Source organism: Etheostoma cragini, chromosome 12 (assembly GCF_013103735.1).
Source record: "Etheostoma cragini isolate CJK2018 chromosome 12, CSU_Ecrag_1.0, whole genome shotgun sequence".
NCBI classification, from domain to species: domain Eukaryota; kingdom Metazoa; phylum Chordata; class Actinopteri; order Perciformes; family Percidae; genus Etheostoma; species Etheostoma cragini.
In genome coordinates this window covers 12,540,174-12,556,507 of record NC_048418.1, presented here as the reverse complement: position 1 = coordinate 12,556,507, position 16,334 = coordinate 12,540,174, and the positions used below count along the sequence as shown (strand labels likewise).

The 16,334-nt window shown below is 38.3% G+C and overlaps 1 protein-coding gene across 4 annotated transcripts in view; it reads right to left on the bottom strand.

The window, feature by feature from the left end:
- Positions 1-3,872: 3,872 nt before the first annotated feature.
- The window catches only part of pde1cb (phosphodiesterase 1C, calmodulin-dependent b), a 96,526-nt gene continuing 84,064 nt past the window's right edge, over positions 3,873-16,334 (bottom strand). For 3 of the 4 annotated variants that reach the window (XM_034888791.1, XM_034888793.1, XM_034888794.1), the window contains 7 exons: positions 14,471-14,591; positions 13,377-13,458; positions 12,600-12,720; positions 10,689-10,858; positions 8,834-9,064; positions 8,279-8,341; positions 3,873-7,613 (listed from right to left, as the gene is read on the bottom strand). In XM_034888791.1, coding sequence (XP_034744682.1) covers positions 7,594-7,613; positions 8,279-8,341; positions 8,834-9,064; positions 10,689-10,858; positions 12,600-12,720; positions 13,377-13,458; positions 14,471-14,591 — 808 coding nt within the window. In that variant the 3' untranslated portion in view covers positions 3,873-7,593. The remainder of the gene's footprint in view (positions 7,614-8,278; positions 8,342-8,833; positions 9,065-10,688; positions 10,859-12,599; positions 12,721-13,376; positions 13,459-14,470; positions 14,592-16,334) is intronic. The other variant, XM_034888792.1, reaches the window with a different exon arrangement.

Sequence of the window (16,334 nt, the reverse complement as noted above, 5' to 3'; positions counted from 1 at the left end):
TAGACCTCTGTAGCCCGCTCCTCATCTCTGCTTTAGGTAGTGGCTCAAGGCTACATCATAGTATACAGAATTATAGTACAAGTAATGGAAATCCTTAAGTAAAGTAACTCAAAACTACAATACTTGAGTAAATGTTGGCTACTTTCCACCACTGGGAGTTAATGATTAAAGTGAAACAAATGTTCAATATTCTAAATTAACTCACCACAATTTCATAGTTAAAATATTCTGTACTTTCCAAAATGCATCACTGCTGTGGAGTCCACTGGAGTGATTATCACTTTCACAGGAGATCTTTGTCTCGAAACAGGGAGCTCAATGTCCTCTGCAACTTGTTTCATCATCTGCTGTGTGTCACCATGCTGGAGCTGTGATTGGGGTCTGCCCTGCCCCTTGTGCCCACCTGAGGGGGGCGTGGGGGGTTACAGTTGGCAGCCTTTCTCCTAACCTGACAGGCTTCCAGAAAGGAACCTCTTGGCTGCCAGCAGAAATAGCTTCTTCCTATTTGGGGGTCTGCCCCCAGTCAAGATGAGGGAAGCTTCGCTCTTTAAGAGTTGGGCCAATTCCCAGACACATAGCAGCTCGTGCCACAGGGCCCTTTGATTCTGGGCTCTCGATCAGTCACTCTAAACAGAGCTCTGTGCTCTTTCCAGTGGATAGACAGGGTTTAATTTTTATTAAACAGCTTGATATGCAAAGTCTACTTTACATGCTACGTGATGCAGCCATGTGCAGTTAAGTGGCAAGAACATGTTGTAGTTCTGTTTAGGTTGGAGGATGGATTCCCAAAAGGCCAGCCATACTGGAGCCTTGCTGTGACAGCAGCAGATTTTATTTGCATTGTATATTTTCTTTATATTAGGCAGCTATTTTTAAGCATTTTTAAGCAAGAGATTCCTTCTATAAACTCCCAGGTGTTTTCTTAATCTCACCTGCGCAATCTTTCTTTTTGTTTTTCCTGTTGTGTTTATTGTGCAAAGACATACAAAAAAATACATTGCAATGAAGATGTTTACTTTTTTCTAACATTTTAGGGAACAAAGGAATTGATTGAGTGTGTGTGTGTGTGCCTCCAGATTTGCATGTGTGTATATATTTTACATACATGATGTGCAGTTGAGCTCATCCTGCCCACAAATGTGGCTGATTTCCTTTAGACTAAGGAAAAGCAAATTTATGAGCAGGTCCAGTTAACATCAGAGCAGCAGTTCTCGCCAGTGGCCATGTGATTAAATCACAGAGTGAGTCTTAGGGAGCTGGGTAATGAAGGGACAGGCTGGTGGATGCCTTCACACCCCTCCCTCTTCCTCCAACTTGTCATACTGAAGCTCAGCTCAAGCCTGGGACAGGAGGCGGGGTGGAGCACAAATACCAACGCTCACATAAATGCATGGACAAACTTCATTTTCATGTATTACAGCAATTCAAGGCCAAAACATGCACGTAGTCTTTTTGTTAATACACAAAGTCATGAGCATGAATTCACAAGAATACACACATATGCAAACATGCACAAACACAAAGAAAGAAAAAAAAAAGTTTATGTATCTGTAAATTAGTTTTCACAATAATGAAACGATGAAAGGACCACCACAGGACACACACCCGTGTTTATCCAACCACCCTTGACTGGATTTAATACCAGAAAAGGAAACTCATTTGCACATTTTCCTCCCAAGCAAATTGACTATTTAAAAGAATAATGACAAAAAACAAAAGCTCCGTAAATCAACAGTGAGCCAAAAAATAAAACAAATAAAAAAACCATAAATCTTACTTTGCAGCCTCACCAAATTCCTCAATCGTGCCAAAAATAAGCATTAAAAGCTCTTTAAAATACGGGTGATGGCTTTTGGTTACAGGCAGTCCCCATTTTCATGCCTGGCAATGGTCTTTTATGGCGAGGGACCTAATACAAGATTTCTGTTCTAGTGCAAACACAGTGGCCATGGGCACCAAGGAACAGCTGCCGTATAATTGAATTAACATTCGCCTTCTGCTTCTGCACTCAACTCTGTGCTGCGAACTCATACACATCTCTCCACGAGCTCCATCAACCGGCCCATGAATATGCATGCTGCTTGTGATAAATATGCGTTCTGTGTGTAATGTTTGTGGAGCTGTCTATATGGGGGATAAAGAGCTATATACTGACTATGTTGGGAGGGTGACACAGTGTACATCAAGTCTGTTGATCATTTTTAGTGATATAGCCCCTCTGAGGCTGGGAGAGGTGGTGTTGGTGGAGCTTCAGTGTGATTTAAGGTCTAATAGAGACATCTAGTGGATTACTGACTGTGAGACATGTACATGTTATAGCTAATGCAAAATACAGTTCATAGGCTTTGTTTACAAAATGTTATCCCATGTTCTTATTTCAATCTAATGAAGTTTAAATATCCTATCCATATTGTGAGATATTACTACAGTAAAATCAGTCTTATCTTTGTATCATATGTCACAAGTTTGTGTAAAAAAAGCATTATTAGACTACATCAATTAAATAACCTGACAAATCTTCTCTTTTAGAATCAAAAGGAAAATAAAATATCACCAAAGCAGACAATCCAGAGAGTATAACAATATAAACTCCACAGCAACTGCCATATCTAAACTAACAGTTAAACAGCTCTGCACAATTTTTGCACATGTAACGTTGGTGATCACACATGCACACCTCTACGCGTTGTCTAGCAATTTTGATCTTCTCTTCTGGAGAAAGTTAAAACCATCATAGAAAGTTTGTTGTTGTACTTGCCTGTCTGAATGGCTTTATGGGAGATGTGAGCACTGCAAAGTCCTCACTTTCTGCTTCATGTTCCACTTGTCAGCTTGTTCACTCTGAGAGCATAATATAACCAGTCCACTCAGTCTCTCTGTCACAGTGAGCTCCTCAGACTTTTCAAACATTTTTATGCTAAATCACCCTGCACTCAAAACTATGACAGAGGTTGACAGTCACAAACACCAGATCCAATATGACCATTTTAGCCAGCCATACCCAGCATGCATCTGTGCATAGGGGGTGTGTTTCATTTGGGTCACTGAGCGTTCTGGAAGGGTGGTGCATTAAACCAGTGATTTAGGTAAATAGATCCAACCTTCTTTTGATTTCACCTGTGCTGAGATAAAATATTGCTAACTTTGACCCACAATTGTTGTACTGTACTGTACTGAAACTATCCATAGCAATCCCCATCACTCGGTCTCCAAACAGCCCAGTTAGATAATGAATGCTGTAAACATATTCTGTGTAAATCTTTACAATCATTCCCCCAAACAACCAAGCTGGCCTGCCTTTTTGCACAATCCAAGTTTTCTTTAACCTTGCCATTTTCAGCGTGTAGCTTGCTAGCTCGAAGTTTGTTGTTGTTTCCTAAACGGAACAGTTTGAGAACCGTAACAAACAAAAATCCGGCAGTTGTCCTTAAAAAGTAATGTAATGTAAACTATCCTCCAGCTGAAACACTGTCTGTGCAAACACAGAAGAAATTGTATACTAGTTTTATACTACTAATTAATTTTGGCACAAACAAGGAGATTGTTGTAGATTGTATCTTGTTGTCTCTTACATTCAAAGCACATTCCGATGAGATATACCATGCTCAGTTTAAACAGGGGTAATGATAACAGCAACAGAAAAATAGTTCCAATGCTGATATGTGCACCAAAAAAAATTGTGAACCTATCCTTTAACTGTTTTATTTAATTTTGTAGACATTTAATTGATGAATCAAAATAGTTGTAGCACCCCTTGATCTTACACTTTGCAAAATACAACCCTGACACTACACTGATCCATGTGTTAAATCAGCAGTGTCCTTTAAATATGTCAAATAATACTGGTAAAATGAAGACAGGCAGACATGATCTGAGCCCTTTGAGTCCAAATTTATTGATACAGCTGTGCAGTTACAGAGCATGGTGGCACACACGACCGCCTGGCCGGCATGGGATAGTGACACACACATGCATGCACATACATGCACACACACCCATACACACTCTCTTAGTCCCTCTGTCTATTCATATCTGTAGTGGAGGTTGAACCTAAGGCGGTGTTTTTGGTTAGATAGATAGTTTGACTTCTCACCTTTGTTTTTTAATAGTTTACCCACTATTTAGCCCAACTTCATTTTATCATTTCATCTTTATAATATGTCCACCTCTGTTTTATATATGTAAACATATCCAGTGGAATCGGCCTGATATGGTAGTCCATTCACAAAATATGAGCATTGGATTGTTAATGTGGAAAATAAATGCTGACATCTATTTGTTGATTATGCTTTTAAGGGTGAGAATTATATACCAGCTGTAACAGTCCACTGCATCACTGTTTGTTTCTCTCTCTCTCTCTCTCTCTCTCTTTCACTCACTCACACACGCACACACACAAACACGCACGCACACACACACAAACATGCACACACAACTTAAGTCACTTTCGGGGACATTCAAAGACATACATTAATTTCTTGGCTACTTCCTCTTACCCTAACCACAGACCCAAAAAATGGACCAATTGGTGAGGCCGTCCCCAATTAATTAGCCTTTAGCCTAAATGTGTCCCCCAAAGTAGCCTATGTCATGAACACACTTACACACACACTCACACGCTCTCATCACACTCTCATCAATAGAGCAGGTCACAGTGAGGAGATCAAAAATGCACATTAAGTATTTTTCGGCAATTTCACACTTAGACAAACACACACACACACACACACACACACATACACACACATGCTTGCATACACACACAAACACACACTTTACATCCATTTAACCTCAGTCAATAGAACAGTTTAAGATCAGTCATAGAGTGATTTAGACTAAACAAGGAAACAAAGCATTGAACAAACGACAAATAATCTTTTCATAGTGAAACACCATGTTATGAAGTCTTTACCTGTCATAAATTCAGCTATGTTTCTGATTATGTTGGGTATAAATTCTTGTTAAATATCCATACAGTAGGCTATCACAGTAGCAAGTGAAAGATGGCGCAAACTACAAGACTGTACATGCGTTGGTCCCTGGATACAGAAAGCATAGTCCACTTTACCAAGTGTCAGGCAGGCTATTTTGATTACACAATGAGTTCTATTTAAGAATAACATTCTTATTGGATTGTTACACTTACGATTTACAGTTATAAGTTTTGAGCCATTTGAATTGTTTTGACTTCAGAGCTGGTGGAATACAACATATCTAACAGACACACACAGGGACAAATAAAACCAGAGAGGAAAGACAAAATGACAACAGAAAAATGTCATTACAAGTTGAAGACATACTTTTTGACAACCCAGCAAACTTTACAGTAAAATCAAACAAAAAGCTATACATCTATGAAATAGGTTTTCTTAAATGAAAAAGAGCAAAATATACCACTATAAATATTACACATCTGCATCAAACTTCTGACTTTACAGCAAGACTTCCCAACATTGTCTTGAATAAAAGTCTTTACTCAAGACTCTTAATAGCGACTAATTTGAGTAGGATATGATCTGTTTTGTTCGACTGTACCTGGATCAGCACAGATTCAAATGACATCACAAAATCAATTTTCCTACAGGTGAAAGGTGTGAAAACGAAAGTACATATATATAGGCACACATTCAGGCAGCTGGCTTGCTAACCACTGACTGTATTTTTAGGTAGAAAGTAGCGTGTGGTTACATTACATGATAAACTGCTTTATATGTCAACACGAAGTTCTGTTTATAATATAAAAATGAGAAGTGTGTATTAAAACAAACAGGCTAAAAAAGTCTTCCAACAGTTTTATATAAATGTATAGGTGTTAAATTATTTAACCTTTTGAACAGTATACACATGTACAGTATACTTTAAAATAACATGCCAAGAACTTGATCTTGGCACAACCAATTTTAGGATTTCCATACCAAAATAATTTAAAACAAAAGGAAAAACAAAATAAAAGTGCACAATTTTCAGGAAAAAAACTCATCAGTATGCAAATACTGCCAAAATGCTTCTATCATCCAATTACACATTAAGTATATAGTAAAAGCTGCATTGCAGAGGTTCAATATGTTACATATGCACAGTAAGCAATATTTGCATCTTCTATACACAACATTACAAGCCTTAAAAACCTGGCAAACAACCAAGAAGCAGATACAGTTTGGACTAATAGCCTTGGATGCATCACAGAAGCATGATGGATTCAACTGGCTAATAGGTGTATGAGCACACTGTAAACACGTCAAAAAAACATTACACCAACAACCTCATAGGCGAAGTTGCTCTTACATAACTGTACTGCAAAAAAATACATATGTGTAATTCTTTTGTAATTTAGCGACAATGTTGACTTTTTGCTACAGCTTAAATACATAGAAGAAGGCATTGAGAAGAAGTTTTTTGACAAAAAATGACATACAGTATGAGGATATTAGACACATCTAGTGCAAGATTCATATAGGACACAACAAGTGCAAAACAAATATGAATGTTACAAAAAATATTAAAGAAAAAGATTGTATGTATTATAAAAACTTGAACGTGTGATATGTTTGAAATGCAAAAGTTGCATTCTAAGTTTTTGACAATTTTCCCCACAATATCTTACAGTATATCACAAATAAATATCTGTTGTGGTGTATTGTATTGTGTATTTGAAACTCCTCCTCAGATCCATACATATACAAACTTCCAGTATATACAGTAAAGAGGACAGAAATAATATATAAACCTGGCCACAAGGAACACAAAGGCATGTAATTGCACACTGTCTGGGGAAATGTGAAAGGGAAAAAAAATTAGCCACAACTGGTGAAAATAAACTTTTTTTTGTGGTACCCTCTGCAAACAGGAAGCTTCCAACAGGTGCTCCTAAAGGACAGGGAAAAGTTCTGTTTTCTATATAGAGTGGAAGTGTTTAAAAAGCATTTTCTAGTAAAACTGTAGTGCTATAAACCTGTGAATTCAACCCCAGTTTACTGTAAATATACTCATGTGCTGTACATACTGTGTAGCAGCTATATAAGTCCTTCTATGTTGCGTTTTCCACAAATCTGCATGTATTATTCAGTAAGTAACAAAATAAATGACGCAAAACCTACTGTCTCTAAATAACCTTATTTTACCAAGAGATAGTCAGAGATGCATAACACAGCAGTGAGATGTGGGACTTGTACAATGACTACATGTCTGTGGCTAAGTTGGACACACATCTTAGAGCAAAGTAAAAGATTGGATAACTAAAAAAAGAACATTTTCAGTGTCAGTCTTTCAAAGGCTCCTCTTGATCCCCACCATCGCTGGCGTCACCTTATCAGGTCTATCCCTATCAGTAAGCAGGTATGTAGGAATAATGCACATGGGTAGAGTTGCAAGCTCTGTATATAAGAGCTAAGGAGTATAAACAAGGTAAAAGTAAAAACAGTTGATCACAGAGACAAAAAAGGAAGTGAAAGTGTCAGTTTCTTGGTGTCCTGTAGAGGGCGACACAGTCCAACTAATGGCCTAAGGAGTACCTCCTTACAGGTTAAAGCAGGTTTAGGTGAGCAGCAACGCAGCAAAGATGCAGAAGAATGGCCGCAATTCTCCCCAGCTGGCTTATTCCATCGCCACCTCTGCTTTGGGAAAACATACAAAGAATATTAATAATTTAGGTGTGATTGCAAATCAACAAACTGATCATCTATCGTGGGGAAATCTCCCTGGAGGATGACTTATTCCATGGATTATTATGTCTGTTTAATCTTTTGATCAAATCACAACAAATCTGGTCAAATGTTCCAGATGATTAATGAGCTGTCTTAAACTGATTCAAAATATTGTTTAAATTGCTGATAACAACTGTCTTTGAATCAACATTTACACACTGTGACGGCTATAAATCTTCACACAGTGTTTTCCTTGTATTTCAGTACAGATGTTGCAGCTCTCTCCAGAGCCTAACGAAGATTTAGGGAGAGTGAATTAAAATACTGGTTGAATTTTTTTTTCATAATGTCATGAAGTACATGCCGGTTTATTACAGTGCATTCAAGTGTTTCTATTAATCTTTCCATTCCATTTATATCAAGGAGATTAGGCTGAATGACAGAAACACCTCTGTCTAATATAACAATAGCTTAGAGTTTAAAAGTAAATTACAAATTACTTTAATGAAGGTAGGATTTATTGCAGGGCTGTTCTGATCTTTAGCTGGGTGTACCTAGAAATTGGCAACTCAGTGTAGACACTTTAGTTTACACACTTTTTTGTCAATAGTCGTGGACGGCAGGAATAAACTCACCGTGGTCACTTTTGTCATTTTTTTCTTCATCCTCTGGAGATTCAGTCCCTTCAGACAACTCTCCTAAAAAGTCAGACTAGTCGTCTTATTTGTCACAATCACACACATTTATCAATGGCAAACATGTACTCAACCCAAACAAGAAAATTAAATCCTTAAAGCACCCTCTCTCCTTTATAAACGTTGAAAGAACAAGTTATAAGAACATGTTTATCCTTACTGACCTGCTAGTTGTTACAAACTCATGACGTGCAGCAAAACATTGTTTAACTCACAGAAATGTATTCAGATTCTAGTGGACTTATTCTTGCATTGATTCAAAACATTAGAAAGGTAATGACAAATAAATGTTACAATGTCAATACACATACCTCCTACAAACATTGCACTAACATACAAAGCCACATAAATACAAAGGTCACGGTGGGAATTTCTTTTTGAAGTTCTTTTACATTCTCTAGCAACACACTAACTCTTCCTATAGATCATATAGCCCATAGACATATTGCCATTTGTCCCATCATGCTGTGGGATTTCACAGTTAAAGGGACGTACCGTTCTGCAGTGGAGGATTCTTGTGTGTGGCGCTCCCGGGCTGCGCTTCTGGTTCTGTTTCCCCCATGTTACCATCTTGTTCGCTGACCTCTGCTGACTCTGGCTCTTCTCCCTCCAATTCGTCCTTCTTTGGTTCAGGCTCTTCTGGTTCTGTGAGGACCTCCTGGGGCTCCATAGCCTCTTCCTGCTGGGCTTGCTCCTCCGCTTCCCTTTTAGCTCTTTCCTCTGCCTCTGAGGTCACATGGAGGGTGGAGGCAGGATAGCACATGTGTGAATGTGTGCATCATTCATAAAGTCATCGATGTCCATGTGCACTAATTCATTGCTACCTGATTTCTACTTCAAGCCAGTAAAGGTTGAGTGAGCTCATTGGACCGTTTGTTATGTTTCCAACCTGATATACCTAACCTTATTATTTAATATTTAAATTAAAGAGAAACTCCTAACCTGATCCCTATTTTCCCATGTTTTTGAGCCTAAGTGACTAATGGAGACAACAATGTCAAACTGGTCCAGTATTGAGCGAAAGCCCTGCAGCCGGCAGCTGCGTAACAGGCTGCAATGTAATCGCTTGGGGCAATTACGCACCGTCAATTAGCATCCACTAATATAACTTTACCTCTGACAGGCTCAGCTTGTTATCATAAGTGTCTGACAGCATTATAGAAAAGGACCCCAGAGAAATAAAATATTTGTATTTAACTTTTGCTTGATCGTGTCAATTGGTTATTGTGTCTAATTAAGTCTCGCTCAAATCTTGTCCAGAAATCTCGCAAGAAGTGACTTATTACCGTAAGACAGCGATGGAAACAGTGAGAGAGAGAGTTGGTGATAAGAGGGTTTGCAAGTTGTGAGAAAAAAATCTTTTTGGTAGGCGTCGACAATAAATTTGGTATTCAACGAATAAATGTACAGTAATATCTTCATTTATAGGCCAACAAGACCACAGTCCGAATTGTCAATTATTCATGAAAAAACTCTTCTCACAATAACTGATCAATTGTAAATGATAAAAAAATGATGAGTAAATTGATTTAAGAGCTATCTGAAGGGATAAGACAAGTATCATGCAGGATGAAGATAAATACAAACAACAGCAATTTTTTACAACCTGGCAACCCATATGCTGTTCTTATTAATGGCCTTTCAGTCTGGATCAACGGAAGTCCATTTCCAGGATAAAGAATAACACAGAATATGTTTACGCCATTTTTGGACCGATTGGCAGGAATGCTATGGTGGAAGTACACACGGCGATGCAGTGTTAAGAGCAAACTACAGTATGTATTCAGCTAAACAACAGTTTCCTTCTGTAGGGTGCAAATGTTTCAACAAAACACGTTTCCTTCCAAGATTATTTTGCCGAGCCACTGTTGCAGCATCTGGAATATAGCAATGCCAGATGATTGTGATTGGATAAAGGAATGCAACAATCCAAAAAACAACAAAAGTATTTTTCACTCCTAACTCAGAAAGTATCTGTGGTGTAGCCAGACCATACTCCACAGTGCAGGATGGGAGAAACACATGTTCTGGTTCATTAGAATTTCTTTAAACCAATCACAATCGTCAGGAGCAATCCCTGAAGTGAACATCCTCAACTGGTACCAACTTACATACATAAAAATTTAAATAAAAGCATGTATGTGGACGTTCTAATCGCTGTGTACCCCACAATAATGCAGGTCAGTCCAAATTCCCCTTTAAGTGAGCTAAGAGCTTTGTAGATGTTAACAGCATTGCAGCTTTATGAAACAAATTACCCCATTCAGACAGATCAGTTTTACCAGGACATTCATGTTCCCTGAGTCCCCAAACCACCTTCATTTTTCTGCATGTTATTATTGGCTGTTACCTTTAGCTGCCTGAGCTTTCCACCTCTCTCTGTTCTGATAAACCTCTTCGTTCCACAAGGCCTTGAAGTTCTTCTGGTCCACCGTCAGCAGAGAGCTCTGTCCGGACGAACTGCTGTCAGAGCTCTTCAAACTGTGCCTCTTGGTCTCTTCTGAGCTAAGACTGTTCAGACTGGACAGAAAAAAATACAAGGAAGAAGGGAGTTAAAAGTTCACCAAGAAGAAGATTCTACAGCCATTGTAGCAGCTCTGTGTGGCTCTACTGATAGTGGTGTTTTGAGCTAAATGCCAATGTCAGCATGCTAAATGCTCACAAAGACAATGCTGTCATGCTGAGATGTTTAGTAAGTATCATGTTTACCTTGTTGACCATCTTAGTTAAGCATCTTAGCATGCTAACATTTGCTAAACACAAAGTACTGAGAATGATGCGAGTTTCATTAATTTGCAGGTATTTAGTAAACCAAAGTATTGGAAAAATTGAACCTTTCTTTGACCTGATGATTTAGCTAGATGAAAAGTTAAAGAGGCACTCCACAACATAGTTCAGTTTATTCTTCATTATGAGCAAGTGTGAAAACGTTGTTTGTTGTTCAGGAGGGAGCTTTAAAAGTTGTATTGCTTTACAAACTTATCTTAAATTAGTGTCCATTTCAGAGGCAGGGATCTGATAAACGATGCTGTCAACTTGCATTATCAGAAATGTAGCATTCTAGGTTTATTGAGCTTGACTCATGATAGGGACTAAAAGTCAGAATATCTCACGCTCTGCTGCTTTAATTGGAGCGTTTTTTTCAAACAGGTGAGTCCCACAACCATGGAAGTGCAATACTCAATTGCTAGAGTACTGCTTTTAGGAATTGGTTTTTCCTATTCATCATGTGAGTCATATGGATGCCTGTTGAGACAATTCAGTCAGGACCAAAGTGGTGGTCCAACAAACCAACATTGCCATCCCTAGTTTGGCATAAAAAACAGGAGCTTTCAGATTCAGAGGCACAATGAGAAAGAAAGAGAGAAAGACAGGTGGATAATCAGAGAGCAGACATAGTTACAGAAGATTGAAAGCAGCTATAAATGCTGGGAAGAAAAGTCCATGGAACCCCATTAGCACCCAGGAGTGTACAAAGACAAGGAGACTGCACAAGTGGAAATTCTATCTAAGATTTCCACTCGGTTAACTTTGACTGGAGGCCCACTGAGTGATGCTAATGACTGCAGTTGAGGAGAACAGGGAGGGTGATATTGATGTGCAGGTGCAACGGAAGATGCAGCGCCAGATTCCCCAAGTACTGCTGTATTTTCCGATAAGCTCACTTTAAAAGACACAAATAATAGACACTTGTTTAAAACGATCTTTCTCTGGATAGTTTAATTATTACTAATGCAAAAGCAAGTGGAATTTACTTTTTTATCTTGATGGTTTCAAAGTACTGTGCTGATTAATTAAGCCAGTGGAGATGAAATCTCTTTGTTTTGTATCTCTCAAGAGGCTATTGTGTATGCCAATCCAGCACTGAAGCCCACTCTTGATCAGTGATGACGAGTTTAGAATCTCTAAAATATCAATTTCAAGGTTTGTGGCTTTGCCCGATGAAAGGTGGAGACATTTCCATGCACAGAAATGGATTACTCATGGGAGACTCATTTGGTGTTCTCAATACATCCATTTGATATGCTGTTACTGCAGGAGAGCTGCTGAGGTTTAATCAAGTCATTGAGCGAGCAGTTACTGGAATAGCAGGTGAAGGGAAGAAAACAGTAGATTTTCAATTCCTGATTAAGCAGGCGGGTTGATTAAAATTTGCTCGGATTAACATACAGCCACCCACTTCCATCTGCTCAGTCCTGCTACTGAACAGCATAAAAGAATCCAAAGTTTTCGTTTTGCAAATGAAAGTGCTGCAGCTCACCTTGAGCGTCTAAAGCCGGCAAAACCTGAATGGGATGCCTCGTCAATAAGCGGTTTGACAATACGTTCCATCATGTCCGTCAGCACAGTGAAGGTGGGCACCACAATGAAGTCGATGAACCCTGGTGATAAAGATATTAGCAATAACAAAATAATATCAGTGCATATTTTCACATTCATTATTTACGTGATTGAATTGTTTAATGCAGACAGGGGTGAAAATATTCCCAGAAAAGCACTAAATAAAGCTGGAATTTATGAGATTAAGATGGGAAAATAAGGCCACACATATTTACAGAATGTTTTAAAGTAATTATCAAATCTGAGATACAAATAAAAATAAGTTTATAGGCGTCATTAGACTGTCCGACAGACAAAATTAAGATGGGAGAAGCAAACTTTTAAAAGGTCACAAAAAACTGGGATTATAGTCATTTGAGGTACATGTTTGCAATACTATACTAATGCAATACTTCAAAAATAGCATAAAATTGTTCTTTTGATTTCACCTTTCAGCCATGAAAATGATAACTTATCTTCTTGGTGGAAGTTGTTTTAATTTTTTTATTTATCTTGTATCAGTTCTCACACTATCATTATCAAGGGAAGCACAATAACCAATTTCATCGTGATTTGTTACTTGAGAGACTCATATAAATGTACAGAAATAAAGAAACTACCTTGACAAAGACAAAATAAATTCTTCTGGAGCAGAACTTGTATACCCACAGATACCACAGCATTATGCAAGTGGTGTACATAAAGAGAAACCCCTCACCAATCTGGGACTGGGCCACCATTGTGGATTTTCGGTCACAGAGCGGAGAGAACGGTAGGCCGAGCTCGGATTCTTTGTCCCCCTGGAAATACAGCAGCTATCTCAGTCTAAATTGTTCTCAGTCTTTGGTTTCTATAAAAATATGTACCCCGCTACCAGACATGCACACACAACTGACGACACTACACAAACACAATGCCATCATATGTTCACACTCCTATCAACAGGCTTGTCTGGCCCTCGCCCCCACGTTGCTTTTGGGCCACAAATGTGTTTCATTTTCTCTTCTGATTTGTCACAAATAGATGAGATGTGGAGTCGGGAGGCAATGTTCTTTGGAGAGGCTATTTATCGGCAAGATAAAGACCTTATGAAAGCAGCAACAATAACAATAGCACTGATAATGAGAACAATATGGATTAATAATGGAAGAGATGAAAGCAATGTGGCACCAGTTAAACGCCTGTCCTTCTTGTTGATGTTAACAAATCCACAATTTATTATTTATAGACAGATGCATTGTCAAAGAAGTAATGTTGTGCATATTAATCTGCTATGGCGCTTTGTCATGGCATCTTTTTTTAAACGACTGTCTGCAATTAAATGTATGAATATGACTGCTTACTTTTCTAATATAAAGTGCTTTGGGATGTAGAGTTGAGCCAAAGCACCATATTAAAACAATCATTCACTAGTATTGTCATTATTTTATTACTGGTGTGAAAGAAACTGAACACACTTGGGACTAAACTGGACAAATAGATACATAGTAGTACATAATAGTACATTCCTAAACAACAGTACCAAAGGAGCAGCTAAAAACAATTTAAGTTTACTATATATATATGTTTATAAAACAGTTATTCAGAGGTGATGTTGTCAACTGTATGGTAATTTTAGAAGGTGTAGATTGTGTAGCCATATTGCTATAGGTGTTTCTAATATTTGGCTCTGTGTATGTGACCAGTTGGAAAGCATGCTGTGTTCTCTCATCATGCATCTGAACCTCACATCTTCAAACCACTGAAGCTTACACTGGACCCACCACCCATGCATTACTCTGTGACCTGTCTGGGTACTGTACACCCACTCACCTGTCGGAAGAACTCCTCTAGTAGGGAGGTGGTCCAGCGATGGTGGAGGTCCCAACTTTTGGCTGGGTGGCTGATGTCTGCCGTGTGCAGCAGCAGTGATAGGGCTTTGGGCTTGTCAATGCTGCAAAAGAGAGCAGACACAAAACTGAAGACGGCCAGAGAGTATCTTCATTTGTTTTGTTTTTAAATGTGTGGAATGTTGTTTTTAAGTGAAGTAACAAATCTCTAGAATTTGATCAACTGAAGTTTTATGTATTTTGCCTTTGAAAAAAGTTGTCTAAATCATTACAGATGTAGCCAAATGGTTTTGTAGGTAACATGATAAATTGGTATGTGGTATGTGGTGGTACAATCTGGTATGTCAAACCCTTGATTAGTCAATGTCTTGCAAAAACTACATTACGAAGGCAGACATTACTGATAGAACTGTAACAAGGTTATTGAAAAAAAATGGGGAAAGGATACAAGAACATTTCAAAAGCACTGAGTGTCCTTGAAGACAGTATGGTCAATCATAAAAAGAAAAATAGGAAAAAATGTGGCACAGCTGCAAATGTTTCTATAGCAATCTGTTCACAAAATTGGCCATCTGTGCAAGAACAGGAGAATAAAATATTAAAAAGTCATTGGCCTGTATACAGTATACTCCTTATGGTTCCTAGTTTAGGGTGTTTCACCATGGTAAAGCCCAAAACTATGTCAATGTGCTTTATGTGGCTATAGTTTAAGTGCAACATGTGCACAAACATTTTCAACTGGATCATATTTATCTAACGCACACAAGATGTAGTGCTTAGCAGCAGATGGAGTATTAACTCCCCATTGGAGGTTGCATAATTGCAAAAGATGCATAGAATTAAAATGAGCAACATGTAAGATCCCTTAAAACACATGGCATTTCAATGGCGGACTGCAGTAGGGTTTGGGAGTCTGTAGATTGAGGAGCATTTTTACTTCAAGGATAAAGCAGTTGATAATGTCAACAAATCCCATACACAGTCCAAAACAACCAATGTATTAGTCTGTCTCTTGATTATTTATCCCTAACCTGTCTGTGCCACTCAGCCCAAGGTACATTCCTATTGAAGACCTAAATCTTTATTTTTTTTAAAAGGCCTGGTGATTTCTTTGAAACTAACGTTACTTTAACAGGAGTAACCAGTGCATTTGTTAGGTACTATTTTCAGTGGTGGATTAATACACATTTGGTAGAGTATATTTCTAAAAGGATATGTGGATTGACCTAAAATAAATCACAGTTTGTGTTCATGGTAATACGGAAACACGTCAACTGGTACAACAGTGTTGCTCATTTACATGTTTAATTAGCTTATTGGCAGGAATGAAGCTGTAGGACAATGCTCATTATTTTATTATTAGGATCAATTTCTTGTTGGTGTTTTCATGGGATTTGTTGCCAATAAGACATCCTTTAAGTATTGAAATGGCACTGATCTAATAGAGGCACTCTCAAGCTGTCAAACTAGTGACAGACAAGAAAATGCTAACATGTTTCTCTGCTAATGCTTATTAAAAAGATGCTGAAATATACAAATATGCCTATAGGCATGGGCATACAAAAACACACATGCTCAGCCACCTTAAAACCAGAGAAACACCTCCATCCAAAAAGAGTAAAAAATAAATAAAACACAGCCTCGGTTAGGCAAATCAGTTTTCTACACTGTAACAAAGTGTGAAGACCTAATCAGTTATCAGCGGTGTCTCAGATATCATCAGATAACCATATCAAAATATAATGTTTAATGAACTGATGCATGAATGAACAGACACATTTCAATACGCACACAAACACACACAGACACAAACACACACACACACACACACACACACACACACACAC